The sequence below is a fragment of the Cottoperca gobio genome, chromosome 5, assembly GCF_900634415.1.
Source record: "Cottoperca gobio chromosome 5, fCotGob3.1, whole genome shotgun sequence".
Classification (NCBI taxonomy): domain Eukaryota; kingdom Metazoa; phylum Chordata; class Actinopteri; order Perciformes; family Bovichtidae; genus Cottoperca; species Cottoperca gobio.
Window position 1 is genome coordinate 15386447 of NC_041359.1, and position 26733 is coordinate 15413179.

At 40.5% G+C, this 26733-nt stretch overlaps 2 protein-coding genes across 5 annotated transcripts in view; one reads left to right on the top strand and one right to left on the bottom strand.

Moving 5' to 3' along the window:
- pbrm1l (polybromo 1, like) lies at positions 1-12808 on the bottom strand. 4 transcript variants are annotated; one of them, XM_029430864.1, is made up of 30 exons: positions 12692-12808; positions 12197-12374; positions 11911-12008; positions 11559-11706; positions 11286-11435; positions 10972-11088; positions 10814-10882; positions 10620-10718; positions 10453-10538; positions 10234-10325; positions 9938-10154; positions 9609-9750; positions 9323-9408; positions 8863-9142; positions 8656-8761; positions 7711-8350; positions 6877-7091; positions 5895-6086; positions 5487-5644; positions 5140-5382; positions 4435-4580; positions 4156-4313; positions 3349-3532; positions 3049-3250; positions 2733-2931; positions 2584-2655; positions 1495-1656; positions 1120-1184; positions 655-868; positions 1-417 (listed from the first exon to the last, which is right to left on the bottom strand). In XM_029430864.1, the coding sequence occupies exons 2-30, from the start codon at positions 12338-12340 to the stop codon at positions 254-256; spliced, it is 4848 nt and encodes a 1615-aa protein (XP_029286724.1). In that variant the 5' UTR covers positions 12341-12374; positions 12692-12808; the 3' UTR covers positions 1-253. The 4 variants fall into 4 exon arrangements, with proteins under 4 accessions (XP_029286724.1, XP_029286723.1, XP_029286722.1 ...); XM_029430863.1 differs by having other exon boundaries at positions 1528-1656; positions 2500-2655; XM_029430862.1 differs by having other exon boundaries at positions 2500-2655.
- The window catches only part of camk1a (calcium/calmodulin-dependent protein kinase Ia), a 21268-nt gene continuing 6822 nt past the window's right edge, over positions 12288-26733 (top strand). Inside the window, exons 1-3 of the mRNA XM_029430866.1 lie at positions 12288-12391; positions 16658-16777; positions 18169-18287. Of these exons, the coding sequence (XP_029286726.1) occupies positions 18202-18287 (86 nt within the window). The 5' untranslated portion in view covers positions 12288-12391; positions 16658-16777; positions 18169-18201. The remainder of the gene's footprint in view (positions 12392-16657; positions 16778-18168; positions 18288-26733) is intronic.

The window sequence follows — 26733 nt, forward strand, 5'->3', positions numbered from 1 at the left end:
CACAGGTTACTCTGAATTTTATTTTGGTAGATCAATAAAACAAAACTGGTTTTGCTGCACAATTAATCCTGTTGTGTAAAAAAGAAAATGCACACACGCAAGTAACTATCAAGCTCATTATATTAGCTAATAAATATAAAATTGATCATGATTCACTATAAAATATTGCTTCTATGGTCTATGATCCTCCCTTAAACTCTAGCCTGAGGATAAGAGCAGTGGGTGAGCTGGTTATAGTGGTTAGTCCTAAAGGTTACACGTTGTATCCCTGACATATGTTCAGAGAGTCTCTCAGCATCAAGTCACGCAGGCGCCACAGTGCATCCGCCATGGTGGTGTGGGCTCCTTTGCTTTTCAGCCAGTGAGCTGGCAGCCGGCTCTCCTGCTCTTTGGTCAGATGAGTATCACGCCTTTGAGCTGTGATCAAAACACAGGGTTTTTGATTAAAGTACTTATTCAACAGGAACATTATGTTCACTTATGCGTGCAGAATGATGTCTTTCTATTTTTTAGCACACAACAACAAGAGGCATGCTTAAATCGAAACAGATCATGTGGAGGAAATCTGTGATATAATATGAAGTTTCAGTACGGTTAATATTTTGTCCACAAGAACACTTCTAGACACTACTCATCAAATGCAAAGAACACCACCTTTGAGCGTTTGATCCCACTTGCTGACGGAGTTAGAATCTGAATTCAAGCCCTCAATGTACTTCAGGTAGGCCTCTGAGTGGAGCACCCTCTGGGTCTTTGGTGGTGGAGCCACAAACATGGGAGTGGTGGGCTGCAGATGTGAGGGCTGGCCAAGCTGGCCCTGTCCTGGATACGGTGGAGGAGCATGCGGTCCTGGGCTGAACATCCCGGGCTGAAAATCGAACAATGATATTGTACTTTTTAAGCATGTGGACAATATGCTGAATGTTGAATCCTAAAAATAACATGCTACGTTAAATAAATATGCGTGTCATTATAATAACAAGGCGTTTGTTTTCCATTACATTTTTAATACAGCTTGTAACATCAATCGTTGAAAAGTGGCTGCATGACTGACAAGTATACAATACAGTATACAAGTTGAACTCTGAAAACTGTAGTATTTTCTAAACTGGGGCTCACCTGTTGCATATAGTTTCCTTGACCAGGGCTTCCTGCCATGCCATTCATACCAGCGCCCATCATGCCTGTTAAATGACATTATTTAGTTTCTGAACATTTAGTACATGTTGTAAACTCATGCTGGTTTGCTTTATGTTCATGTTAGTGGCTTGGTGTGTTTTCACACACACATTACATCTGTAAATGTGTGTGAATCCTGTATGTTTTTGGTGTGCCATGTGAGTGTAATTCGAGAGAGGTTGTTGGAGACCAGAGCGCTGCGACTGCTCGGTGAGTAGATCAGGCAGCGCAGCCTGTGGACCAGGTAAACCCCTCCAGCAGGAGAGAAACGACTGGATGTGACTGAGCAGGTGTGGCTAGGACAGTGGCCCTTACCCTGATGAGGCATGCCAGGGTACCCAGGCATACCTTGCTGGAGATGGTGAAGAGGCAGGAAAGGCCCCCCTGCAGGGTGAGGTGACATTGGGGCCACACTCAACAAGCCCTCATGGGGACCCTGCATGGGCATGTAAGGTGTGCCGTAAGCTCCCATCATGCCTTGGGGAAGAGGGCAAGGAGAGGACAACAACATATCCATGCATAAGTGACATGCAGCTGACTAGAATAACATGCACTACTAGTGGACACAGTGACCCCTTTCACACATGCACCTTAAGCCTCAAATGCTATGGCAATGCTATGCGTTTTCTCAGGACTACTTAGACATTGACAAATGTGTAACAACAACTCTAGCGGGAACAGAAGATTCAACAAGCTTGCAAGTCGTTAACATAAAAATAAAACCTTCATTATGGTATTATATAGCCACACTAAGCTAATCATATACTTGATTAAACTGTGATTTGATTTAAATCAAATCATCTGGGTAAACTTCTGCGGTATACTTCTTTGTAACTCTTTTGTTGTGCAGCTGTGCTGACCAAAAAGAAAAATCGCAATGCATGCAATCTCATGTGTGACTTGACACTTTGACTTTTGCGGTATTAGAGCAAAGTGTGGAAAACGAAAACCTCTGCCTCACCCGAATAACTGGACCTGGTGGTGTTAAAGGTTCAGTGTGCGAAAGGGGCAGACAATACCAACGGGTCTGAGAATGTTAGCAGGCAAAACAAGCATGAATGAAGTTTAAAAATGAGTTATTCATGGTTAAAAATCTGTCATGCCGTCAATGTCATGCACTTTCAGATATGAAGCTAGTGATAATAAAAATAAATTAAAAAAAACAAACAATATGAAACAGCAGCAAAAGAAGAATGTAGTTTTGAGATAAATAAGTTTCAAATGGTTAGAAAATTAAGAGGTTTACGGTTTTTAACAGCCCAGCCTCATTTCCCTGCTGCCTTGTTGTCAAACACTCGTGCTGCCTCTGAGAGGGGTTACCTGACACAGGTGTCATGGTCTGGTTTATCATTCCCATTGTGCTAGGCGAAGGCACCACCCCCATCAGTGCCCCTATGGGGGTACCTGCTCTAGGGGACGCTTGCTTCTGGAGTGGTCTGTCACGCTCTTGTTGATCCACTATTTTGGCTGCACGCTCTGAAACAAAAATAATTCCTGTCTTGACTTCAGTTCACTTCAGAGAACTTTCACACCCACAAATTGCTTCTTCTCACCTTCATACTCTGCTTTCTTGGTAGCCTCGAGGTTCCTCCACTCGGTGCCCACGAGTCGACTCAGCTCCCCGAAGGAGAAGTCTGGGTGTCGAGCTTTGATGACTGCTCGCATTTCACTGCTGAACAAGATATAGCCACTCATGTTGATCTTCCTCTTGGCCCCTTCCTTTTTGGATAAGCCCTTCACTTTAGGAGTGGTCTTCATGAAAAACAAAAGACAGCAAGTTAAAAACGCATTTTTGTTTTTTTAGTAGCAGGGGTTTGAAGCCTTTGCACATAAGATTTGTGCTTCTTGGGTTAAGACCTTCGGAGGTACCTGAGAGGGAGTGTATGGCGTGGAGTCCACATCGCTTGCAATAGGGGTTTGCATCTGAGGCATCGATGGCGTCTGTGGAGCCTCCATGTCGTCGTCCATATCTTCTATATCATCATCCTCTATATCTGCCAGTTTAAGCTCAAGCTCACTGATCTTCTTGTCCAAAAAGGGTGACGCTTCCTTCTGTGGCACTATCAATTTCCTACGTAAGATTTCCAGCACAAGAGAAAACAAACATAAACTCAAACTGGGCAAGAAACGGCTTTGAATCAGAAACGGTGCTCTGCTTGACTGACCGACCTGAAATAGAAAACCTCATCCTCCACCACTTTGGACAAGTATGAAAAGCGTTTCAGACCCTTGAACTTTTTCATCTGCTTCTCTGTGTCAATGTAGCGGCTCTCGCACAGCATGACATCCTCTTCAGACACCTCGGTAGGTCTGCATGACAGGTAGTCCTTAAAGGAGGACACCATACATTTGCCTGGAGAGCAGAGAGGAAGGATAAAACAGGTTTGTTCATAAGACTGCTGAAGAAGTCAGAATTCAGTGTGAAGGCACAAAGCCTTGATTGTAGCTTTAATGTCAAAAGAAATGTATTCTGGAAATATGCTTATTTGCTTTCTAGTGGAGTTAGTGTAACTGTGCAAACGCTGGTGTTATGCCGGTTAGGCAGCGGCAGGCTGTTGCCTTACTTTCAACGGACATATATGCGAGTGATATAAATGTTCTTATCTAACTTTTTATCTAATCTTCCTTTAACTCTTTAAGGCAAGTTTGATTTAAGACTTTTCTTTTAATGCCATGAATTAGTTATAAGACCAATTGTAGATGCAATTTGACCGCTATCTGGATCTGCAAGCATGCGAAGGCATTCGGTGAATTATGTTTATCCTTTACAACGCAACCTTGAAATAAATAAAATCAATCATAAAGTTCCCCGTGTCTTAGCATTTTTAAGAATATTGACTGATTTTAGACATTTCAATACAAATTAAAGCCTTATTTTCAGATGCCCTTTAAAGACATTTTAAGGATCTGCAGGAACCCTGATGAAGGATGAACCGGCTTACTGTGATGTGTGAACACAAGTAATCAAAGCAGTACCTATGACACAGGTAATGGGCAAGGTCTCCTCCAGCTGGCTCAGAAACACTTCTCTCTTGTAGAACATCTTTGTAGGTTCATGCTCCGTTTCCTCGGGATTAATGAAGATGGGTCCAAAGAAGAAAGCAGATCCGTTCTTCACCCACAGCTTCTCTATCCTGCAGCCCAGTCAACGGAGACATGCAGCCAATAGTTAATAACTCGATAATAATTATGTCACACCAGACCCCTGTTTGAATACGAAGCCTTCTCTGGATGTAAAATAAAACGTTCACCCACCTGGCAACCCGGGGCTTTGACAGACCATGTGACTGGATGTTAACACAGTCTCCCACTTTAAACCACATGTTGTTGTGCCGCAACTGTTCATAGTGCTGACAGCCGGGCTCTGCTCCACTCATCTCCGTAGGGACATCCTCTCTCTCCTAAACGAATAAACATGAACACAAAAGGACTCCGGTGTTTGTTTATATCGTGACAAACAAAACTTACTTGGAACTAAATACTCCTCTGATAAGACATGCCTGCTACCTCTGTGAACTAAAGTATCCCCTGTAGTTGGCCGGCTGACAAGGACTCTTGCTGGGCGACAATATACTGTCAATTTCCTTTTTGTTCCCCTTTACACCTGGACTCCAGCCTTATCCTTCACATTGAAGTTTACTAGGAGGGCTAGCGTCCTTATCGTGGAGGTCTTTTGGGATTAGGCCAAAAGGTAGCTCGATGCTAAAGTCTGCTATCCCAACATTATCTGTAGACATAATTTGATGCGTCCTTTTATTTGCTTCTTCAATGACCATAAAAGTAAAAGTAAAAAGGCTCAGAAAAGGATAATTGTAGCTCATAAGAACTATAAATTCCTCTTAGTAAGTAAAGTAATTCATCTCATCTTTAGGTCAGAAATACATTTTAAAAATATATATCTCAAATGAGTTATTGCCCTGTCCTTCTAACCCTAGAAAATACAGTGTTGTGTCATCTTACCTTGTCAACAAAACCGCCACTGCCTGCATATGAAATTGTCAGCTTGTCCTGGTCAGGCTTGGCGAACATGGAAGCAACACGGACGACGGGCAACGGCACGTCCCGAGGGACCAATTTCACAGCGCTCACAGGCATGGCCCATATCTTGATCTTCTTGAACGACTTGTTCCTGGCGGCGTAGCGGGATTCGCAGATGTACACATCCTCGGCTCTATAGCCCTCAGGTTGCATTTTGAAATAATCCTGCAGATGCCAGAAAAATAAAATAAAAAATTGGATGAACAGATTCTTGTGTTAAAACAAAAACTATTTTCTGTATGTTATTCAGTTTCTGCAGAGGGTCTTACCTTCACAAACAGGACCACACATTTCCCCAGAACTTTACTGATGGACACTTTGTTATAGTAGTCGCTCTTGAAGACTTCTTTTTCCAGAAACTTGCGTGTTGCCAGGTGGAAGGTTTCACTGGGTCGGTAGAACCAGCAGCCATAGAGCCACTTCCCACCTTTTCACACAAGCCAATAACAAATAATCAATGCAAGTACGTAAAAATATATATATATATAAAAATAAAAAGCAGTTCATGGTTCTTTCTTATAATATTTGCAACTATTGATTTTGACTGGGGTTGGTCATAAAAAGGTACAGTTATTGTTTACGTCAGTACGTCTATGAAACCGTTTGCACACTGATGTGTGAATTGTGGCCAATGTACAATGTTTTTTTCTCCTAAATAAACCTTGGTGTGTGTTTACCTGCTTCATCCTCCCACAGGCGTTCAATACAGACGATGTGTGGCTTCAGTTTCGGCTCTGACGGCTCCACATGGACAAAGTCTCCCACATGGTAGGTCCTGTTTTCAAAGCTGAAGTCCTGTCTGTACACGCGCTCTGTCTCAGACTCAGAGTGCCACGCCTCTCCAGGCAGGTCCTTCGCTTTCTCACCCTCTTTAGGTAAGAAATATATAATGATTTCAAATTAACAAATTAAATCTTCATAACTATGCCACATACAGACAGACAGAGAGAGAGACATACACACACACACACACACACACACACACACACACACACACACACACACACACAGACAGAGAGAGACACACACACACAGACAGAGAGAGAGAGACACACACACAGACAGAGAGAGAGAGACAGAGAGAGAGACACACACACAGACAGAGAGAGAGAGACAGAGAGAGAGACACACACACAGACAGAGAGAGAGAGACAGAGAGAGAGACACACACAGACAGAGAGAGAGACACACACACACACAGAGAGAGACACACACACACACAGACAGAGAGAGACACACACACACACAGACAGAGAGAGAGAGACAGAGAGAGAGACACACACAGACAGAGAGAGACACACACACACACACACAGAGAGACACACAGACATAGACAGACACACACAGACATACAGACAGAGAGACACAGACAGAGAGACACACATAGAGAGAGACACACACACACACAGACAGAGAGACACAGACAGACATACATACAGACAGAGAGAGACACACACAGACAGAGAGACACAGACAGAGAGACACACATAGAGAGAGACACACACACACACAGACAGAGAGACACAGACAGACATACATACAGACAGAGAGAGACACACACAGACAGAGAGACACAGACAGAGAGACACACACATAGAGAGAGACACACATAGAGAGAGACACACATAGAGAGAGACACACACACACACACACACACACCTTTGTTCTCCTCCTCCTCTGTCTTTAGTTTGTCCTCCTCAATCTCTTTGGGAATTTTTTCCCTCTTTTCCTGCTCCACATCGTTGTGCAGGTGTTTGGACGTGTAGTTGAGTGAAGTCGACAGCAGAATCTCTCCATTCTTGCACAGCTCATCCCTGATCTTGATGAAAAACTGCTGTAGTTCCACGGCATCCTCAAAAATCTCAGAGTCAGTCCTGCAGATGCAAACAAAGGAATTCTGTAAACAATTTTGAACACAGTTTGGCTTTTAAATAGAGAATATTACACCGTTTTAGCTGAAGTATGTTGGAGTGCAAGAATTAAATAAGTGTTAAATCCTGTTTACAACTAATTAAATACTAGTGCATAATTACATTTTCACAAGCGACACTAAAAGCTTTTAAACGATGTTGAATGCTGACTCCTAAATCTGGACCCAACCCACCAACTGGACGTATGTTTGTAAACAGTAAAAGTAAAATAAATGATCTGAAGGGCACAGAAGTGATTTGTAAGTACATCACACTGCACAGACATTGCAAAAATATTGAATTGTATCATTTGATTTAATATTGACTGAAACCGTGGACTGTCACAACAACATAATAGTCTCTTACTAAGATCAAAACAACGTTTTCAAAAAGTTGTGCAGTCGGATATTGGTCTAAATTGCAATGTGATGTAATCGTGTGTGACAGGTTAATGGCCCAGTCACATGAAAACCTTTCACTGCAAAGTAAATGATCTGACGGTTTTAGTTTGTATTTCTTTGTCCCTAGACCAAACACTTTACTGACAGCCACATGGCAGCCTTTTCAAAATAAGTTGCTATACCTGTGTAGCCTCCTCGCCTTCTCCAGCACTTCGAACATGTGTTCCTGAAAGATGTCCAGTCTCCTGTAGCGGCCACGGTCCACGTTCATCCTGATGACATCAAAGTTAAGCGGCGGCTTCTCAGGAGCGGCCGGATCCAAAGCGGGGATCTCAGCCAGCGAGTCGCTGTAGCATCGGCCCTCTTCATCTTGGTGGCCCAGCACGGACACAAACAGATTCCTGATCAGCTCTCGCACCAGGAGACCCACAGAGGGAGGCCCGGAGTCCTCCCCTCCCTCCTGCTGCTTGCGTGTCTCCAGCAGCACCCGATGCAACACTAGAGCATCGCGATAGATCAGAGACTCCGGCTCGTTGTAAATGCAGGCATTGTTGAACATTAGAGAAAAGTCCTCCACCAGGGCTTCAACATCTTGGTAACGGCCGCCCGCCATATGGCTTCGCAGGCGCTCCATATCGAGGGGTCTCTTGATGGTAGCATAGTAGTCAGGCAACTCGGCGCGAGATGGCAGACGAAGGAAAATCGTGCTCAGACGCCGACCTCGGCGGTCGGTGAAGTTTCGCACAGCATCATAGAGCTCGCTCAACCGCTGCTGGAGAGGAGTGAGGTATTTGGACTTCTTTGGAGAAACACCAATCTTTCCTAGATACAAAACAAAACTAATATTAGACACCGTGGTACAAACAGCAACATGAGAACACTCAATACAGTGCAGACCTCTGCAAAGACCCAATAGTCTCTCAGTAGACATTATTGTCACAGTTGCCATCGTGCTGGCTGGATGTTGTTTCCAGCATGTGCAAGTTTATTTTTATACCATAATGAAATCTGATGGAAATTCTATAAAGTTGTGGTACATTTTGGAAAAATGTTGGCATCTGAAGTGTATCCGATCTTTAGTGAATGGACTAGAACAAGGAGAAAAATGCTGATCTGATCAAACTCACTTAGTTTCAGTTTGGGAGATCCCACATCTTCTTCTTCAGGCAGAGGTCCCACCTCCTTACGCTTGTCCTTCAGTATCTTCTCCAGGATATCAGCATCGTTGTACACCTACGTTAACGCCCCAGAAATAGGTAGCATCAGAAAAATGTAGCTCACGATTGTTTTGCATTCAACAATAGCAACAGATTTACAATTAATGCACCGTCTACCTGTGATCCCTCCTCGTTGTAATGTCGGGCGTTTCGGAACATCAACTTCATTTCTTCCATCAGAGCTTCCTCGGTCGCGTAGCGTTCACTGCGGATGTTATGCTCAATAGTCTTTAGGTCCATCGGTTCCAGGATGACTTTATAGTAGTCGGGGTAATCCTTCTTGGATGGTTTGACCATGAACAGATCACAAAGACGGCGACTGGTGCCCGCCTCCCGAGCATCAGTCACTGCTGCATACAAGGTTTTCATTCGGTTCTTTTTGACATTTTTCTTGTGGCTTAAAAATAATCAAAAGTAGAATATTAATGAGCTTAGATGGCTACACACGTGAAACAAGACTTCACTAGTGTTGTATTCTGTTTTGCTGTTAGCAAGCAAACTTCAGATTTCTTCATTTTCAAGAGAAACAGCAATGGATCTAGAATTTGAGAAAAAAGGGAGAGAAAAGCCTTCGTACCTTTTCTTCTTGATGCTCCCTGCATCAGATGACAGAATGCTGTCTCCATCCTCATCGTCTCTCCTCAGGAGTTCCCTCTTTTTCGCCTGTATCCACAGACAGATCAACGGACTCAGTGGACAATTACAGTCACTGGGATATTTCTGCAAGATGCTTCAGTCTGTTTTTAATTAAGGTTCATTTAATGAAAAAATGACCTGTAATTAAATTAATTAATTCCTGGCCTAACTAGAGTGAAAACATCTTCCAGCATAACTTGAAAAAAAAGAACAACAGATATCCTTACCTGCAAGATCTGCTGAAGCCTAAAGGCCCGTTTGTAAATGCTTGAGTTAGGCATGTTGTAGCGCTTCGCATTCTCAAACATCAGAGTGAGGTCTGCCTCCATCTGCTCCACACTTTCATATTCACAGTTCTTCATCTTTGCCCTTAAAAATGGACAAAAGGTTCAAAAGGTTTTGAATTTCTCTTTGAAACTGTCATTTGTTGGTAAAAAAGGAGCATCTACCACTCCGCCGGGTGTCATTAAAAATGCACTTAAAACCCATCACTAACTTTTTAACAATCTGTAATTCTGCCTTTGAACATGATATCGACTGAATGATCGCTCCTTACCGGATCTGCTGCAGAGCGATAGGCAGTTTGATCTGCTGAAAATAGTCGGGATATTCCCTGCGAGAGGGAAGATGCTGGAAAGGTTCAGAGAAGACCTGGCCCTGGTTGTTCCTGGCGCCCCTCACAGCTTCATACAGCTGGAAGATGGGGTTGCTCATCTCCATACTAGAACTCTGACTCTCAGCCTCTGACTCTCCCTCGTCGTAGCACACAGAGCCTGCAAAGATTTACATGGTGATCTGTTAGTTTTCCAACACACGGTAGATTTCTCTGCCGCCTAAAGCTCTGATACTTACCGGAGAGCACAGGGTCGTCCTCACTCTCTGAGCCATAGTTAAGAGCTACGCTGACGCCAGAAAGTCGATCCCCCTGGCCAGACCTGCGATTTCTAAATAGTAACAGTAAAGACACAAGACATGCATCGTGAAGCTCTTGAAAAATATGTGTTATCTGTGAGGGAATAATTCTCTGATTTGTATTTGAGACTAAAGTAATGCACGAAACACTGTCGATACCTGATGCGAAGACTAGATTTAGTGGGTTCAGCATGTTCAAGTTCAGTCTTCCGCTGGATGAAGACTTTCTTTATGGAATTAGCATCCTATACAAAAGAGAACATTTGTTAATATTTGGGATGTTACATCTAATAACAATTTAAAGAAACTCATGAAAAAGAGGTTACCTTAAAAACCTGAGATCCTGGTTCATTGTACATTTTGGCATTTTTGGCCATCAGGTCAACGTCCTTGGCCATCGCATTGACACTTTTATAGTATCCAATCTACGGAAATAATATAAGTTAGTGCTGGCTATAATAAAACAGTGAATTTCTGAATTTTAACATGAGCGACACTAAACAAAGCAATCAGTCATTACCTGTATTCTTTGAGCGATGGCTCTCAGATCTATTGGCTCTTTTATAACGGCATAGTAGTCTGGGTAATGCTAGGAAAGACAGACAGGCCTGTAAATGTCAAGAATGTGTAACATTATCAGGGCACCATGTCAAGTCCAAAGACTCTTCAAGGACTTACCACTTTGGAAGGCAACTTCTGGAACAGGTCACTGATCAGACGCCCTGCGGGATCAGCGTGCGACACTATGGCCTCCAAGAGTTGCTCAAACACCTCCTTCAAATTGCCAGTTGAGGTCTAAAAGATAAATACAAATAAATTATTTCTTTGGTCCTTGATGTTTGTTACATCAAAAACACACATTTCCATTAAAAGCTTATTAAATCGACTTAATAGAAAAACACCTCAAACATTTTTAAAGGATGTTAATAACTTATACAAGCTATACAAGCAAGCAAGCAAGGAAATGACATTGAATGAGGAAAATTATTTACCTCATCTTCAGTTGACATTCCTGGATTATCCATCATCTCATCACCATCTTCGTCATCTTCATCTCCGTCCCCATTTTGCAGAAACTCATTCCGTGTTTGCAAATACACCTCCCACAACTTGCATGCAGATTGATACTCCTCAGTGTCACTCTGAATTGTTGAACAGGAAAAGTAATATTGTTTTAATAGTGAAAATATGGCTTAACAGAACAATTGTATTATTAGTGACAGAAATACTGTACCAGATCCTTTTTTTTTTTTTTTTCAACCTACCTTGTAGAATGATTTTGCATTGTTGAACATGAGCTGGAAATCTGCAGTAAGCTGTTCCACAGCATTATAATCTTCAGACTTCAGTTTAGACTGAATTTTTGTCATATCAATTGGCTGGGACACCGCTTCATAATAATCAGGCTGATTCCTGAAAGAGAACAAGGGGGATCAGGCATCACTGTAATCTCTACATGTCTGAGACCCACCCACCATTCTGTCAAATCTCAATATGACATTCAAGTGTATGATAGTTGGTATACACATTAACTGCAAGGGCTATCTTGGACAGGTCCACCCACATTTTTTTATAAAGCCAATGTTAAACTTTATTCTTGCATTTATGTAACAATACCTCCTCTTTGGTACCCTTAGGAAAGCTTCACAAAGTTGCCTCCCTCGGTTATCCTTGCGATCCCTGACGGCATTGAATAGCTCATGGCATACAGCAATCTGGAGGGAACAAGTATAACAAAATCCCACAAGTGAACAGTTTACTAATGCACACGTTAAATAAGAGAAGGTGTCACATGATTGTATCTTTATCATACTAGGCTAAATATAGTCTTTGAGCACAAATGGGTTAAGACCTCATAACCGCCTGGTGCAAATAAATCATACAGCAAATGAAGTGCATTTACCGTATCTACAGGAGGAACATTGGAGGTTCTTCTTCTTTTTCTGCCACTTCCAGGTGTAGAAGAGGAGGTATCATCGAGGTCACCCCCTCCACTGACACTGCTGGAGGGTGAAGTGGCTCTTCTCCTCTTGGAGCTAGCTGACATCGCTGGCTGGTTTAACAACAGGCTAGCCCGCTAGCTACAAAAGAAAAAGAGGTAAAGGTTACTGTAGATTTTGGCCCAATTAACACGCTTAATTAACTCAGGTTAAATTGAACATTGGTCGTTAATCTCGCTATTTACAACAAAGGTAAAAGTGGAACAAGAGTAAACTCAACCGGTTAGCGTTAGCAGCGCTTGGATGTATGAAACAAAGCGAACGGCTTTTAGCATGTTATCCTTGCTTGCTTGCCGCTTTCCTAACAACACAGCCACCAAAATATTATAAATGTATCAGAAGATACGCGCAGGATGGTATACATAAACATAAAAAAGACTTTAAAAATCAAATCTTACCCAAAACTACCCAGATTTTGACGTAGTTCCCTGAGCAAAGTAAATGTGTAACAGCTAGCTGGCTAGCTAATGTTGTTTGAAAACTTATGTCCGGATGTTGAGGTTGTATTGTGTTTGTGTAGAGAGGGAAAGCGCCTCGAGGCAGTGCTGCCCCCTTCAGTGTAGGAGTAGTAATGCACCCAGTAGTATATAACAGCTACAGATACACAGTAGTAGATACACAATTAACAATATAAATGAATGTGTTACTGTAATATTAATATTAGTAGGCCTGCAAGAGAGAGAGCTCCTAGTTTTCTAGACGGTATGTTTTCTGAGGCAGAATTTAAAAGTATGAATATTTGTAAAGGAGATCATGTGTCAGAGAAGCATGATGCCCACTTTGGAGTTCCACAAGGGAGCTGCCTCGGTCCATTACTGTTCTCCCTATACATGCTACCACTGGGGGACATCATTAGAGAACACGATGTGTGCTTCCATAGCTACGCGGATGACACACAGCTGTACATCTCTGCTGAACCAAATGATACTCCAGCTATTAACTCCATCACCACCTGTCTGTCAGCAATAAATAAATGGATGAGCAATAATATCTTAAAATTCAATGAGAACAAAACTGAAATCCTACTAGTAGGTCCTGTAAAAAAAAGAGAGATGATGCTGAATAACATTGGGAAACTTACTCCTTTGAATAAACCTGAAGTTACAAGTCTTGGTGTTATCATAGACTCAGATCTAAGCTTTAAATTCCCACATAAACAAGGTGACAAAAACATCATTCTTCCACCTTAGAAATATAGCTAAAATCAGACAATTTATAAATCAAAAGGATGCATGAAAAACTAATCCATGCTTTTATCTCAAGCCGACTCGATTACTGTAATGGACTCTTTACCGGCCTCCCAAAAAAAACAACGGAGAGACTTCAGCTCATCCAAAACGCTGCAGCGAGGCTGCTGACTAGAACCAAGAGGAGAGACCACATCAGTCCAGTGTTAGCCGCTCTACACTGGCTTCCAGTAACTTTTAGAATTTACTTTAAGGTCCTCCTTCTTGTATACAAAGCCCTAAATGGAACCGCACCAAGTTACACTGCCAACTCTAATAAACTATGTGCCCCCAAGAACATTACGATCATCCACTACTGGTTTATTAAATGTTCCCAGAAACATCCAAAAGACAATTGGGGATGCAGCCTTTAGCAATTATGCACCAAAGCTATGGAACACTTTACCTGCAGACATTAGGGAGGCAAGCTCGCTCAATATCTTCTAAAGTAAGCTAAAAACATATCTCTTTACTTTAGCCTTTTAATGGTGATATTGTATATCTCTTACTTTAGCCTTTTAATGGTGATATTTTATATCTCTTACTTTAGCATTTTAATAGTGATATTTTATATCTCTTTACTTTAGCATTTTAATAGTGATATTTTATATCTCCTTACTTTAGCCTTTTAATAGTGATATTTTATATCTCCTTACTTTAGCCTTTTAATGGTGATATTTTATATATTTTACTATAATGCGTTTTAGCTTAATTTGTGGGTTTTGTGTTGTTTGCTTCTTGATGGACCTGCTTGGCATTGATGAAAAAATCAAGTGAAGAAATGGTTTCATCATCATTTAAAGTAAGGAAAGGAGAAGGGGAAGCAAGGGTGGATCTTTGACAGAGATATTTCATACTTCTCACAGCAGAGCAGAGGAGTAGTTAAATATTGAAGTCCTTTGACCTAAGAAATATTTGACAAAGGTATTTCATACGAGTCACAGCAGAGAAGACGAGTAGTCAAATATTGAACTCCTTTAGCCTAAGGGATATCTGACAGACACATACTAGTCACAGCAGAGAAGACTAGTAGTCAGGTATTGCCTTAGACTGAAAAGGTTAAACCAGTGTGTTTAATAACGGTTGTATCTGGATTTTACCATAAACGAAATCTGGGACTCACAGTGACGATTGTGTTTTAACTTACTTTGTACAACGGGGACAAAGGGAAGTAAAGTATCGACCAGAGAAGTCTTAAAGTTTAACACAACTCTAACAATTGGGGAAACCATAACGCGTTATCTGCTATTTTAATTCAGCTATTATTATACAATTTTAATTCTGCTGTATTATATTATTTTAATTCTGCTATTTTATATTATTTTAATTCTGCTATTTTATCTGCTATTTTATACTATTTTAATTCTGCTATTTGTTATAATGGTACTTCAGACTCAGTTACATCTACACTGTGATTATTGTACTGTAAATGCTCTTACTCTGTCATCTTGTACTAATTGTTATGTTTTTGCTGTGAAGCACTTTGGGCTGCAATTCTTGTATGAAAGGTGCTATACAAATAAAGCTTATTATTATATTATTATTAAAGTACTAATACTATAACAACAACATAAACAAGAATGACAACAAAATAACCTTTATTTATATAGCACTTCTAAAAACTGCTAGCTGCGACATAAACATGTTGATATACATAAAAAAAAGTGTTATGTGTGTTAATGATGATCATATCGCACTTTATAAGTGTGCGGTCATTCCCCCAACATTATTTTAGACAGCAATGTTATAAATGACTTGTGTTATAATGAGACATGTATTTATATTTATGTGATAGTTCACAGGAGATAGTAAAATACTAAGTAAAATGTATTTAATAGAGTTTAGATCACACAGTGATCTACTATTAGTTGTAGTCTAATTAGTAAAAGTAATAGTGTCTTTTTACATCTACATAAAGCATGTAGTTGATTGTTCAGGTTTGATGACTGGAGCTGGGGGAGTGAAGTTAGCTAAATGTTGAGTGCTCGCTACATTTTTATTCCTGCAAAGCAGGGTTTGTTAATTATCAGACAGCTGTGTTACCAGCGCATATACTTGTGTGTGTGTGCATGCTGATTAGTGGCTGAAACATGTTTAGTTAATGGGGCTCATTTGAAGTGTTTATATTGTTTGTATATTCCATGAATATAAAGTTTCATGTTCAAGTGTCATTTAAAATCGCTTTATTTATGCAACTTAATTGTCTACAAATGCATCCATTAGAGATGAGCACAATTAATGAATAAATCAAAATCTAAGTTCACTGTCTTTGGTTGTCTGCTGGGAGAGTGGGATGAGGGGTTGGGTGGTTTGGGGATAGGGTAAAAAGGATCTGCTCTGTTTACAGCATGATGTAATACTGTTCTTCAACATGCATCTACCCGAAAAATAAAAGAGAACACAAAGAACGTACAAAATGTACATTAAAATAAAGTTGTCCTCTGTGGGATAACAACTTGTTATAGACAGTATGTGGATGATAATAGATCCTTATAAAGAAAAAAAAAGTCAAAATAGCATGAACATCTTACAATGTGTTGCAACACAGATAGTTCAGCGATAAATCTTCCTTTGAACTGATTGTTAAACTTTTAGTATGACTGTCAGAGAAATGGTGAATGTTTGGTATTTTTTTGTCTTAATTGTTGTATTTTGTCACCTCTGATGGCCCTGGGACCTGTGACAACAAATGTCCAGGTGGTCTTTGGGTCCCAGTGTGACAGTGTTGATGCTGTGAGAGAGTGAAGCAGGGCGTTGCCTCAATATTAGTGGAAAATCAGAGTTTTAATTCCCTGCACGTGTAGGTACGTTAGGCCTATTAAAACGCACACCCTTCTGGCATATTTCCATAAGGAATATAAAAACTTGCAGGCCGCTTGTGTGTGCCTTGTCAGTGCTGTGTGATACATTATTCACAGTGACACGTTATGCATGCTATGCAAAGCCTCTAAAATTGTCTGCATACCCTGCATACTCAGCAGGAGCGTTTCCGACTGCGCTGCGAGAAGCTTTCAGGAAACAACAAGCAGATGTACGAAAAAACTGTTCACATATAACAGACTCGACTATCATAAGGTGAATCGCAGATCACGTTGTTAAGAGAACAGTGAGTGATTTTATGCTGCACTACGTCCACAGACGTCTGGTTTTCTTGACGTCAGGAGAAGTCTGAGCGGACCCAGCGCTGCGCACAAGCACAGCAACCACATCGCTCCCACAGGCAAGGAGAACACATCACAGCCACAGATCGCCATTTAGGTATGTGTTTTTTCCAGTCATATATTCACTGAAATCCATCATCAATCGTGTAGTTTTTCTTTCGGCAATACAACTTGTAAAGCTTTTTTTTTTTTTTGTGCGCCTGCATGTAGCATATCTGCAGCCTCCTAGTTTAACCCAAAGATGCTGCCTTCCTTTGACTGCCATACCCTTGAGCGCTGCAGTACGCTTCGCACACCCACACCCGCCTTTTCTATCTGTAGCCTGTACTTGCATGATCACCACCACGAAAATCGGACTCATTTTCAGTATTCTAGATTTATCGCACCGGCAAAACGTTTGAATTCCCATTCAACCCCCTGCTTCCATTCACGCCCTGCAGCCTTAATGCAGAGCAGGTTATCCAATGTTTCTCAGTGGAATACAGTTTCCATTTCAGCTGAGCTCTTGTATGTGTAGGGTTTTCTTCAGAGAAGCCTTGTTGTTTAAAGCTTTAGATGTTAAATATAGCACAGGTCCCCCAGCTGGTATACAGTATATGGCCTCTACTGACCATGCGTATTTTTTGCGACGGTACATGGTCCCTTCCTGGCGACTGTGTCGGCTGCACTGTTTGCCCTCCTTTCTGTTATTTGTTGCTATTTATTGTTGTCCAGTCGGTTGTCAACAAAGTAGACTGTAGTTGTTGTGGGTTGTAGCTTTCAGTGTGCAAGTTTATTTTTGCCTTGATCTATTTCGTATTAATGTTTTTGTCCTTATTCAAGTGTCATTAACATTCACTTTTTTTTGCAGCCTTCTAAAAGTTTACTCTCTGAATTAATATGTTTAGTCTTTAAAACTAAGAAGTGACCAGGCCTGCAGCTTCAGTGTTTAATTTGATTTGGATTCGACATTTAAGCTTATTCATCAGTCATCATGCATATATGAAGAAACTACTAACTTGTCGTCTTTCCATCAAGTCCAATCAAACTGCAATAACCAGAACACTTCATGAAAATCAATGGTTTATTTAATGGCTGAAGGTTTTATGCAGTCAGCCAAACTGTAATTGACATATTAAACTGATACTGAGGCAGAATATATCTTGCCGTCTAAAGACTCCTAATTAAGTACAATATACAGTGCAAGAGTGCCTATCGATTGTGGTGTCATATTTCCAGTCTTCAAACACTGTGTGCTGGAATGATGTTTGTAATAGAGACCGCATCAGAAAGTGGTTAAACTACAACATGATATACAATTGTGTTGTCCTTTTGAGGGAATGTATATCTTAAACACTTATTTTCATTCACTGGTCCAATCAGTGTATATATATATATATATATATATATATATATATATATATATATATATATATATATATATATATAAAATACTTTTATTTATTTATTTTATAAAAAAAAATGCATTCTGTTCTCTTTACCCCACAGCTGTAGTGTGGCGAATCCGATCAGCATTGTAGGATGCCTCTTGGAGAGGATGGAAATGGATGGAAAAAGAAGACATCAGACATCAAAGAACATTATGACTTCAAAGAAGTGCTGGGAACGTAAGTTACACTGGTAGTTTAATGCTCTTGTCAGGGAAAGACTGTTTGTCCAATACGGCAAAGTGTGGCCAGAGACACCTCAGCCTGTGTCAATTAGGAAAAGTGCAATGCTAGTATAATTTTTCCTCCATTGCAATGGTCCCTCTTTCCTCCATTGTGTTGGGTGTGGCTGCAGAAGTCTTAGCAGTGAATGCCTCAAAGCCTGCGAAAATAAATCTAAAACCGTCCGCATAATTAGATACCAAAATGTTAATGTATGATTTGGATGAACTGACCCTTAAGAGGCCCTACCTTAGAGCGTCCCCCTTTGTCATATCTAATCTTTATTATCAACATGGGTCACTTTTGGGCTTCAATCAAATTACCACAAAAACAATTGATAAACAACAAGCATGGGGGCCAGGTTGAGTTCCAGCATACGAGCACCGGTTGCTTTACAGAATTTGAGACAAAATGTAATGAAGCCGACATGTGTAGCCTGCTGTGTTCACTGATGGGTACTCGCAGGTAATGGAGTACATGCACAACTCACATAGAGTTGGAGACACAGAGGGATCAAAGAGGGTCCACCGCTCATTCTTCCCCCCCATCTGTCCATGCTGTCACGGCTGCAGTATTTGAGTCTGGACTCAACTTGAAATGTGACTGACATTTTGGACGTGCCTGTCACTTCTGCCTATTCTGACTCAGACTTGTCTTGTTCTTGGCCGCTGTTGGATGCTGACTCAACTATTTCCCACTCGCCTCAAAGTATTCAAACATGTTTTTTTTTCCCCTGGTCAATTTGACTTTCTTCTGAGCAGTGCAAACATATTTTAAATGGTTTAACGTTAGTTTTATGGATTGGAAAAGGCAATGCAACAGCAGAGTATATAATAACAAAAGCATTCACGACTGAAACTGAATCTAGTTCTGGAAGCAGCTTGAATATTTCCAAGTTGGTCTTTCTTACAGGCATGACTGTCGTTGAGCATGAGTTTAACATAACAGTGCTAGAGCTGCAATTGTGTATGTGTTTAACGTGCATGTGTTGTATTTGCACGTGCAAATATGCGCGTGCAGGCATGTCAAGATTCAAAGATTTATTATCTTTATTATCATATTCACAAAAGCTACAGCGTAGTTGTTGGCAACATACAATATGCCTAAGACATAAAAAAGAAATAAAGAAATACAATGCTGCAATAAAATAGTGCAAGAGACATAATGGTGCAAGCAAAATGTAGGAATTAGTAAAAAATATATACATGTTAAATATAATAAGATAAAACAATGTAAAATTACAAATACTGTAGAGTAAATTAAATACTGTATACTTTCATAATATATAAATATGTGGAATAAACAGTTTTGTGTACTATAAACACAAGTAGTGACACTTCACAGAGCTCAGCAGTTCAACAGTCTTATGGCCTGTGGGATAAAAGTGTCCCTGAGTCTGGTGGTCTTGGCCTTGTTCTTGATGCTGCGCTACCGTCTGCAGACAAAACAGTTTGTTGCCGGGGTGACGGGGTTCTTTAATGATCCTGTGTGCCTTCTTCCTACACCGCAGTGTGTAGAGGTCCTCCATGGATGGCAGCTCCGTCCCCGTGACGGAGCAGTTTTCCCCACCCTCTGTCGGGTGGCATGTGAGTGTGTTCTGGTCTTCATTGTTAGTTATTCTTTCTGCCTTGGACTTTAGCTTAATATTTCTGAACATGAGTATTTAACACTATTTTGATGTAACCAAAACAGTGGGACATCTAACTGGCAGATTCACACTGGGGACTTAATGTTAGCCTATTTAACAAAATGATCTATTGTATAGCAGCAATCACTGATCTAAGCCACTCATGCCAGCTCAATGAGATAGTAATGTGCTAAATGTGGAGTAGACGTGATATGTAGGCAGTCTGGCCTTCATGTTAACTCTGACTTGGTGTTCTTGTTGTGAGGAAGGTGGGAAAGAGTCTCAAATGGATTTGAGGCTGTTTGTCAGTGAAATCTTTATGTATGAAACCAGTGAACAACCTTTCATCCTGCCATTTTCCCTGACACTAAATTCTAACTTAACTCAGTGGTTCTTCTTATTCCAGAACAAACGTTCTAAGTATACAAATATCAATACAAAACTCAATAAAAAACCTGTAATATGTTACCCGTCTATTAATATCTGAATGTGTAAGAGTTAGCTGCTACTTCTTCTGCCCATGTGATGATTGAATGGAGGGATTTGATAGACAGTTGTGTAAACAAAGCAGCACAAGTTTTTTCCTATATTTCTGAAGGGATTAAAAGCACATGTATGCTCAGAGCAAAAGGAAAGATCACTTACACGCGTTTCCCCAGCTGCTGCCTAAATTTCCCTAAAAATCTTTTAAAAGTTCAACTCATCTATGTATGTGGTGTAGCATGTAGGCAACATACATTCAACATAGATCACATTTACATCTATGTGTATTCAACACACCTTCCTTTTGTAATAAACCACAAACCTAATCTTCAACCAGCAGGGAAAAGGTTGCCTTGTAATGGGCTGGACTCACAAAGACCTGTGATTGTACTCTACAGGGGGACAGGATTGAGCCCAGATGGTCAAAGGGCACCTCTCCAACCCCCCCAAACTAAGTACAAGTGACCTAGCTGCACGTCCACCTGTGATGACACGAGTGTGCCATATGGAGTGTGGTTGTTTTCTATCTTCTTGGAATCACACCTGTTTACCCGGAGAGGCTGCACAGAATCAGATTTTAATGACTGCGCTACTCTGGTTCACATCCAAAAAAAGTGAAATAGCATGTGGGTAGATGATGAGGCTGTCTGGTTATGTCGAGAGCTGTAGGAGGACATCAAATAAGACTCCATCAGTCTCAGAGCGGCACATGCTGCATGCAGTGCACTTTCACTAGCAGACTGTTTATTTGAGAATTGACGACTGCTGCTACACGCTGATCATTTCTGTTAAGATTCCACTAAGGCTCACAGAAACTTAAAACGGTGATTGTAATTTGAAGTATGATATTAAGGGTTATATAACAAGGATTGAGCGAATTTCCAGGATAGCGTGTTCCCATATTTTATAAAATAGATGGGGGGAAAAAAAAGCTGTGGTAATATTCTTTCGCCCCTGTCACTATAGCTGGACCTGGCAGAGGGCAGAATTAATGTGTTGTCGGAAAGCTCCTTATGCTCGGAGAGAAGATTACAGAGGAGCTTTATCCAGGAATTCAGTGCGTGAAGTTAATTGATTTATGTTGAAATACTATATTCAGATCCAGCTAATCCTTACAGTTCTACCTCCGTTTGGAGTCCACTTCAGGACAAGCTGTCCTCCAGGTTAGGGTTAGCGGATTGAAACACTTCCCCTTCTCTGCAGTTATCATGCCTGTCACCCTTTTGTTGTTCTTTTTTGTTCTTCTAACTTACACTTTTCTCCTTTAACAATGTCATTTACCTAGGGTGAAATGAGCGAGACACAGACAAAGTATGTCTCTCATAAAACTCTATATAACTACTTGTGAGCCGGCCTCTTGGCCTCTTGTGATCCTGTCTGAGTTTTCAGTCGATATGGAGCCATAACTTTTGCTTTTTTATCAAATGAAGGCGTAACACACTTTATGAGATTCTAGCTGACTCAGTAAAAGAAAAAGAAAAGAAAGTGATCTGGAGGCCGTCTTTACCCAGTGAGTTTCTGTTAAAGATATAGATGGAGGGAGAGAGTAAAGCCATCACAGGTGTTGTTATGGGTTATTGCTGTAATCAGTGTAACTACTAGGAGTGCTAGGATGTCTTTTTCTTTTACAGTTTGATTAAATGTCCCAGGGAACTACTTAGAGATCATAACCTTTTGTCCATAGTTTAATGTCTTTATGTATGAAGTAGGATGTTGGGGTAAGACTTAAGAGGAGTTGTGATATTGATGCATGGACATTAGTTCAGTTTACGAGTCCTGTGGACAGAGATATCCCTGCAAGCTGGCAGCTTGTCTGACAGAAATGAAGAGCACGGGGCCAGTTAATAAAATAATATCAGAGCAGTAAAAACTGTTTTAAACATCCACAGTTGAGTACTTGTTATCTGTATTGATGCTGACGCTCAATTCTCCTTTCAAAGCTCTCGATCATAGAACTATTCACCAAACAAAATAGATAATATGATACGGAGCGTTTGTAGAATAATACACAGAGAATGTGGTCGTCCTTTGTGAAGTTGTCTGCCAACTCAAAACAACGAGCTCAAACCATCTAAACCTGCAAAGAGCTGCAGAATTTGGTTTTGATTCTCAGTAGAAGCAGCACTCGTTTCATAATAGGCTATTTTATTTCATATTAAACCAAAGCACAACAGTGTCTTAAAAAAAGAAACAGAGATATAGGTAGTACGTTTTTGTGGGCGGCCAGTTTTAAGAACTCGTACAGTCCAGGTTGATAATGTGTAGGAGCATGAACATTGTGACTATGCAGCACTAAACACTGCTGGAAAGCACTCATGCTGTTTAGAGAGAAGAGCAGAGGAGTTAAGAGGTTTGACCTACACACGATTTTAGTAGAGTAGATGGAAAACAGTTGTACAAATGTTAGTGAATGGTCCAGTCCACATCTTTGTTGTTGTGAATATATAAATTCACTCTCTCTCGCTCTCTCTCTCACACACACACACACACAATATGGATTGGGCTAAAAAGAGAAAGCTTTTTTGGGACTTGGAGGCATGTTGGGCTTGAAGGGAACGCTTGCATCAGGTAAGATCGATCGACTTATGGATGCTCGAAGCTGTTTGCAAGAGACTCAAGGTGCCTGACTCGGCCTAATTTATAATGTATCTTTGGAACAATTATTTGTATTAATAATATTTGAAATTGCAGCAAAAATTTTGACTGCAATGGGATTCAATGGCATCATATTCTCTGATCGTGTTGTTAGTTATTGTGCAACCAGTCCAGGAGCCAGTTGCACCAGATGTTCAAAAATTCAAATTTAGCCTAGTTTCCACTCAAGCGGAAAAGTAAGCATGACTACATTTAAACAGATTGCATCACACAGACAAGTTCAAACTAATTATTCAAACCCTGTACCTGCCAGGTGTGAATAATACAAAGAAATATCGATCATGGTGCTTAATAATAATAATAATAATGATATATCCTTGAGATATTTAAAATTACATTTCACATAAATAATACAGTATACCTCAAATTACAAAATGTTGTGCTAATAACATTTTGAAAACCTTAGCTAGGTTAGCATAATGACATACATTCCCCACTATTTCTAAACTGCACTTAATTAATTAATAAAGAAATTAAAACAACTCTACCTACATATCTACATAGGATTGGAAGTTAAGTTTAATATATCATGTGTCACTTTTAAAACTGTTTTTGAATTCATACTTGGCCTACAGCTTGTGATGCTACAGTAAAAGCGTAATAAGCTACAGTGAAGTCCTGTTTAGATACTGGATTGCTTTGGATTGGACAGCGCTAGCTTTACACAATACTAAAGTCTTGACTACTTAAGACTTTTCTTATGTTTGAATAGTGCTACTTAATTTATCACTTGTTAGCTATTGGCTTGTTAGCTACTAAGAACTTATGAAGGTGTTCACCAACAAACGTAATTGATGAACTGCTGCAGCTCAGTCCTGGACCAGGAAGCATGTGTCGGCAACCATCTGTTTTATTAAGAGCCTATCATATTAAAATTCATAATGATGAATTGTCAGGTGAAGCCGTTAAGACATGGAAGAGGGCATTAAGAGCATCCTTCACAGAGAAAGCACTGAGAGACCAGAATGTGTGAATCAATATTTTCCCATATGGACAGCTCAGATTACAGTGTCATCAACAACTTGTGTGTGTGTGTGTGTGTGTGTGTGTGTGTGTGTGTGTGTGTGTGTGTGTGTGTGTGTGTGTGTGTGTGTGTGTGTGTGTGTGTGTTGGTGTGTGGGAGTGTCAGACAGAGACCCATGCTGTGGTGTTGTGCTGATGGCTTTGGGGCAGACACCATCACTGCTACTGATGCACGATTACCAGATGTAGGGCTTTTACGGCATGCTTCATCTGTCTGTCTCTCTATCTATCTGTCTATCTGTCTGTCTGTCTGTCTGTCTGTCTGTCTGTCTGTCTGTCTGTCTGTCTCTCTCTATCTATCTAAAAAAATGTCTAAAAATAAAAGGATATGCGATGACAGTCTTGTTCATGTACACAAAAACAGCAGAGTGTCCGCTATGAGTCTTAAAGCCAATGACTCATATGGAACCTATTTATTTTATTTTGTTAACAGCGAGTTAATGTGCCAGGATTATTTATTGGCAGGAAATAGTTTAAATGTTTTGTCAAGATTCCAGTTGATGATATCTTGTGGGAAAAAAGAAGACTAAAGTCATTGTGTATAATCATTTCTCTCCTATCTAATGCTAAATCCTACACATTGGCTGTTACATAAATCTCACCAGTTCAGAATAACAGCTACAGTAGCTTCCTGTCTTCCTCTTCCCAAACCCCCTGAGAACCCACCCCTACGTCTCCAAGTCGAAATTAGCAACTGGATGCTTGATTACAATGTGTCCCACGGCAACAGTAGAGAAGTGCGTGCACATGTTTGTTTCTTTTTTAAGGTAGCATAAAGCATAGATCAGGTCACATACAGTATCACAATGTGTAATCAGATATTTACTGTAGCACAGTTTGAGAATAGGAGTGGTGACAATGGATAAAATAACAGTTGCTGTTGCTATATTGATACTCTGGTGACTATCATCTGTGGTTCTTGTTCTTGTAGGACAGTATGAGTTGTCTGTGTCGGGGTCTGATACATAAAAAGAAAATGCTGGATTTTGAGAATTGCATTGCATCATATTGCAATTGTCTGACATTGTCATTTTTCAAAGCTAACAAGCTAGAGCTAAAACAATTGGTGGATCAATTAAATCATAGATTGAGCAAATTAATTGGCAGCTACTTTGATAATTGAATAATCAATTTAAATCAAAACAGAGTGGGATTTTGCTGTTTTTCCCATTTGTCTTTGCAAACTGAATATCTGTAGGTTTGGAACTGTTGGTCTACTAAAATAAGATTTATTTGACATTTAATAGAAAATACTCATTAGTTCCGACCTTGTAACCAACAACGTTTTTTATCCATGCATGGCTAGAAACAGAAACATTGTTTTCAGTTGCCACTATAAATGAACATGTTAGTCACTGCCTTAGGGTCCTACGTGTCCCCTCTCTTGGCCCATTTACCCTTCTATTTTAAACACTATAAGACTAAAGAGATTATAACACACAGATAATAGAGGAGTAACGCTCCTGAACCTCTGAGAGAACCCTTGTTGTAAACGCTGCAGACCTAAACACATTAAAATGCTTTTATGGGTCGATGCAAATTGGAGCTTTATGTGATTATTTTAAGGACTTTCAGAAAAATGAAACCGGAGATGTGTGTGAGAATCGTCTCTCCTCGTGTGCATCAGCTTCAATATGCAAACGTTTCTGCTGCGCTGGTTCGTTGAGCACAAGATGGCCACGGTACAAAGCCATTTCAAGGATTACCACAGATCCACATGGGCATTTATGATGACATGATGAAGGGAGGAGGTGTACTGAGAGACGCTCAGGGTTGCACAATAACTCTTCTGCTCTGTAATTAACTGTTAATGACCATGAAAAATAAACAGAAAGCGAGGGAGGTTTGCCTCCTTATAACATGGCTGTTGGTTGATAACGGCACTGTGAAGTCTGCATCCCTTTATTTAAGGTTGCACACTTAAGTGAAGTTAAAACTGAGAAGTCCTCACGTGCTGCACAGTGGGACAGATGGAAATTGTGTATTGCATGACAGTGCTGTTTCACACACATGTAAAGGATCCCTGCGGCTGCTAACAATGTGTGTGCGTTGTTCAGGCCTCCTCCTGAGTTCCCTCCCACGCTCCTGTGTGGATGACTGTGTAAATGCACACTATTCTCCCTCTCAGCATCGCCATAATCCATAATGCAGTCTAGTTTCTCTCACAAACAGCCACACTGCATTTACTATCTATTATTGACTAGAGTAAAAATAGTTTTTAAAGCAAACGATATTGCTATAAATGTCTTTATGCGACTGTTGCTTCGCCTCCTGAGCATTTTCTCGACCCCCAAAAACTCTCGGTAATGTCAGCATTTTGAATTATTCATCTAAACACCACTCGCACACACAGATGGCTGAATGGAGGATCTTTTTTTTAAATCTTGTGGTTAGTTGAGAGACACAAATAATATAACTGGACTTTATTTAGTGTGGGAACCACTCCTTGGCACTGAAAATATATCAACAGTTATAAACGTATTTGAATGAAACGCTCTGAATATTCTGTCTCGTTAGTACCTTCTTTTGGGCAACATGTTCTATCCATCATGGCCTGCAGCCTAAGAAAAGGGAATTAGCTGTCAACATGTCCATTTCCCCCCACACTCCTACATA

What these genes read in the sequence shown, in the direction of transcription:
- pbrm1l (XM_029430862.1), bottom strand. Translation starts at nt 12,340, where the DNA reads ATGTCAGCTAGCTCCAAGAGGAGAAGAGCCACTTCACCCTCCAGCAGT. An exon ending in AGAAGTTGCCTTCCAAAGTG is followed by an intron (nt 10,883 to 10,971) that starts GTAAGTCCTTGA and finishes TGTCTTTCCTAG; the next exon opens with CATTACCCAGACTACTATGC. An exon ending in AAGGCGAGGAGGCTACACAG is followed by an intron (nt 7,092 to 7,710) that starts GTATAGCAACTT and finishes TTGCATCTGCAG; the next exon opens with GACTGACTCTGAGATTTTTG.